The 4,553-nt window shown below is 42.3% G+C and overlaps 1 protein-coding gene across 1 annotated transcript in view; it reads left to right on the top strand.

Annotated features, from left to right (window-relative positions):
• The window catches only part of S100Z (S100 calcium binding protein Z), a 29,455-nt gene that overhangs the window by 15,062 nt on the left and 9,840 nt on the right, over positions 1-4,553 (top strand). Inside the window, exon 2 of the mRNA XM_019641002.1 lies at positions 3,699-3,906. Coding sequence (XP_019496547.1) covers positions 3,748-3,906 — 159 coding nt within the window. The 5' untranslated portion in view covers positions 3,699-3,747. The remainder of the gene's footprint in view (positions 1-3,698; positions 3,907-4,553) is intronic.

Genomic DNA, 4,553 nt, shown 5'->3' with positions numbered 1-4,553 from the left:
CTCAAGTCAAGAGAGCTGAAGCCAGCAGCTCTTGGGGGCTGGTGTATAAATACTTTTCCTTGCCTCTTGGGTCATGTAATTCTGAGGCAAGTGTTTTACATCATTTCCCAGTGCTTCCCCTAGAGTTAAGCTTCAGTCGCCCCTGGGGAAGCTGAATTGATATAGCACCTTCTCTGGGTTATATTCCCTTCCTTGTCTCACTATATACCCCCCGTCCTGTATGTCCTGCATCTCTCAAATAAATAACTTGCATGCAAACCCTTGTCTCAGGGTCTGCTTTAGGAGGAACCCAAACCATGGCAGATCCTTTGGAGAATTTAAGAAAGGGAGTGTGGCATGACAATATTTATGCTTTTAAATGCTTACCCCAGCTACTGTGTGAAGTTAGGAGGCTCTTGCTGTGGTCTGGGTGAGAGCTGATGGTGTCTCAAGCCAGGATTTGAGCAATGGAGATGAAGAGAAGCATTTCCTTTGTTAGGTGTTGTGGAGGTGGGAATGATGGGGGCTTGCTGATGGAGTGGTAATGAAGAATAAGAAAGAGAGCAGTCCAGGATGATAGGGCAGTCACCGCTTTTGTCTATCTGATATCCACTCTACTGTCTTCCATATGTCAGGACTCTGATTTATGCAGGGTAGCAGTGTGCCCAGCCAAAAAGCTGTATTTCCCAGCCCTTCTGGCAGCTGAGGTGGGGCTTGAAACGCGCTTCTGGACAATGTGAAATAAGCAGAAGTCAGTTGGGAATGTCTGGGGTATTTTGTTATTTCTATATAGGCTCTGTGCCTTCCACCATGTTAATTCCTTCCTTTTTCTTCCATTGGAATGTGGGTGTGAGGCTGGAGGTAGGGCTGCTATCCTGCAACCATGAGAACAATGCAGGAAAAAGATAGAAGGAGCCCAGGATATTGTTATCATTGAGGAGCCACTGCACAGCCCTGGCCTGCCTGCCTCTGGTCCTCTCATTATGTGAAAAAAAAATAAATAATAACTGCTCTCTCGTTAAGTTTGAACCTGTTACATGCAGCCAAACACAATCTAATGTTTAGATTTTTGGTCAAGCAAAAAAATCTAAAGGACTAGAGGAAGAACAGCTTTAGTGTGGGGACATTGGAGGGAAATCAATAGCTCTGTTTGAGAAGATGCCTATTGTTTATTCAAGTGGAGATATCACATGGATAGTTGGATATATGATCTAGTCCAGGGGCCAAGGTAAAGAGGGGACTGGAGATACAGATTTCAGAGTCATTAACATCTAGATGGTATTAAGCCACAGGACTAGAGATCNCCCGGGAAGAGCACAATGATGGTGCCCACTTGGGCCAGTGAAGCAACATCCTCCACAACTAGACTGAAGAACAAAAGGACAGCAATTTGTCTGTTCCCCTTCCCCAGTTCCCCAGTGCTGTTCCCATACCCCAATTCCCCAATAAAAATCTTTAAAACAACAACAAAAAAGAAATTATAGGAGTAGCTGAGAGTCCACCTGGGGGGAACAATGTTTAAGAGTTGGAGAGGGGGAAGTGCATTCAGAATTGAGGAGGCCCAGAAAAGTATGGTCACAAAACCATAGGGGTGTTCTTGGATAGGAAGATGTAACGTAAAAAAGATGTCACTGTTGCCTGCATTCTATATATTTAACACAACCCCAATAAAAATAGAAACAAGATATGTTCCAAGGGCAAGTTTCTTCTGTCATGTTCACGTAGGACCTGGCATAATATACATGCTTGGTACATATTCTTGACTCCATGTGGGTACATTCATCCAGTGGAATGATACGCAACTTTAATGAAGAATGGAGTAGATCTCTATGTGTTGATATAGCAAGATTCCCAAGGTATATATATACTAAGTAAAAAGAAAACAAGGTGTATACATGCTGGTGCTGTTTATGTATATGTATAAGGATATATATGAAATAGTATATATAATTTTATGAATTATATACATACAGTTATTTGTAAGGATAGTAATAGCTGATGATGTATATGCAACACTTACTATTGGGTTGTTGGAAAAGTCATGACACATTTTTTTCTGTTTTTCGTTGCAAAAATGCATCATGACTTTTCCGACAATCCAATATGTTCCAGGTGCATATTTTAACTCATTTAATCCTGTCTGTTGGGGAGGTACTACTGTTATCCCATTTACACAGATGGAGAAACTGAGACATGGAGTGGTAAATGACTAGCCCAAAATCATACAACTAGTTAGTGGCAGAGGTGACAGTTGAAGCCAGGTAGTCCGTGCTTTTCACTATCATAATACTGCCTCTCACATGGAAAAGGGTTAACCGAGGGGGATTAGGGTGGGGAATGGTGCAGAGAGAATTTTATTTTATACCCTTGAGTATTCAAAATACTATTGTTTTACCATATGCATTATTACTTTAATACTAAAAAAAACTAACAAAAATATTTTTTGAGAATTGGGCTTTAGGTAAATGGTGAGAATGTCCCTGGCATCCTTGAGGGGAGGTTTTGGTGGTGTCCAGGTGGTAAGAGAGAGGGGGATGGGCTGATTGAGGATCTATCCCAACTGGCTTGTTGAAAGGAAATAAAAAGGAGATATACCGGTTTGCTTTTTATGTAATTAAATTTCAGTTCTGAGAGGACAGGCACAGTAGCCAATGTCTGGCTTTGTTTTTTCCAGTGACTCGGTTAAGTTTCTTTCACTTCAAAATCCCCCCTGGATTCCCGTATACACAGCTACTCTGGGCTTTATGCTATTTCAGTTGTTTTGACTACGCAATACATTCCTACAGCGGAAAAAGTCAAAATAAGTTGAAAGGATGTAAATGAGACATCTGACTCCCAACCAGCCTGTTCCATCCTCTTTCCCTCTTTCCCTTATAGCTACCACTTTTATTACTGTCTTATGTATCCTTTCTGTGACTCCTTACTCAAATGCCAAGTATGGGGCTGTCGGAAAAGTCATGACGTATTTTTTCTATGGTTTTCGCTGCAAAAATGCGTCATGACTTTTCCGACAACCCAACATATATGCATATATATTCTTATTTTTATTTCCTCCTTACACATCCAGGATCCTGCTTTGAACCTTCCTAAATTGCTACTCAAAGAGCTTTCTCACTCTATAGCTGCACAAGTGTCCATTGGGTTAGTTTAATCTGCTCTGAGATTTCCTCTTGGTCTTCCTATTGGCTTTGCTGAGCAGTCTCCAGGTTTGAGCCAGTGTTTTTGCGCTATTTTTAGTCTTCTCCCCGCCCCCCATCAACTTCCTAGCAACTGACTATGTTTCAACTCCCCATAATGAGAGAGCGCTGAAAGCTTCCTTTTCCTTCTCTTTGCCTTTCCATCTAACGGACGTAATGGGCACCAATCCTTCCTTAATGGCCCTTGGGGCCGCAGCTCACATCTGTTCCTTCTGGTGATTAAAAAGAGGCACAGAGGCACTTCCACCTGAATCTCTTGTCGCAGGTAATTTCCATCTTCTTGGGAACAGGTGTGCCAAGGTGGAACCCTGAGTATAAAGGCATATAATTTAATTGTAAACTCCTGTGGATGGGGCCGTGCATTGGCTGAACAGGTACGAAGTTAGGTATTTTCTTCCTCTTTGTGTTTATTTTTAGCCTGTATTTTAATATTAATATTGATTGCTAACTTATGAACATGTAATATTAGTAATATTCTGTTTTAATGAACGTGTTGGCGTTTTCCCACCTGCTTATTTTAAGTCCCTGAGTTTGGTGGCCTGTCCCTGGAGTGGTCAGTTCTGCTGCCACCATGTCCACCCAGCTGGAGATGGCCATGGACACCATGATTAGAATCTTCCACCGGTACTCGTGCAAGGAAGGGGACAGATTCAAGCTCAACAAAGGGGAACTGAAGATGTTCCTGCAGCGAGAGCTCACAGACTTCCTCTCGGTGAGTCCTAGATGTTCTGTGCTGTTCAGTCAAGGTTGGATGAGGTACACATCCGGGGACAACCTCTGTGTACACAGTGTCCTGTGATTCTGCCACAGACACAGTATAATTTATATGGAGATTCAAAATACAGGGGAAGCAAACACGAGAGCCCTTTGTTTGCTGTGTACATCAGCATGTGCCCTTTGCTATGTTGTCTGCGGTTAGGGTTTCCAAGTGTTGGAAATTATATTTGAGGCTCCCTTCAATTCTTCAACACCCTGGTGCAGCAATCAAAGGGATAGCTAGTCATAGTGATATAACTAGTAACTATAACTATAGTTATAGCTCGTTACACTAGCTGTATCTGGAGCTTTGTCCAACTGTCTGTAAATTAGTATTGTTGATTGGACCAGAAATGATGCCTGGGGTACTTTATGCTGTGGTGGCAATTTTCTAGTGAATGACAAATACTCAGAGAGCTTTGTCAGCCAAGCACAAGCTGATTAAGATTGACAGAAAGGGTGTGTCAGGCCAGTGACCAGTAGGGTAGTAAACAGATTCACATCTCCAAATAACCAGGAGTCCCATAAATCTACATATGAACCCTTACAGTGGAGTGTTTGGGGCCTCCTCTGAGGAAAACACTTCACTCTGCTGTTTACGGAGCTTCCTCATATTGACTT

The sequence above is a fragment of the Hipposideros armiger genome, unplaced genomic scaffold (genome assembly GCF_001890085.2).
Source record: "Hipposideros armiger isolate ML-2016 unplaced genomic scaffold, ASM189008v1 scaffold_55, whole genome shotgun sequence".
Taxonomy (NCBI): Eukaryota; Metazoa; Chordata; class Mammalia; order Chiroptera; family Hipposideridae; genus Hipposideros; species Hipposideros armiger.
The sequence above is the reverse complement of the archived record's forward strand: the minus strand, read 5'-3'. Positions and strand labels throughout refer to the sequence as shown.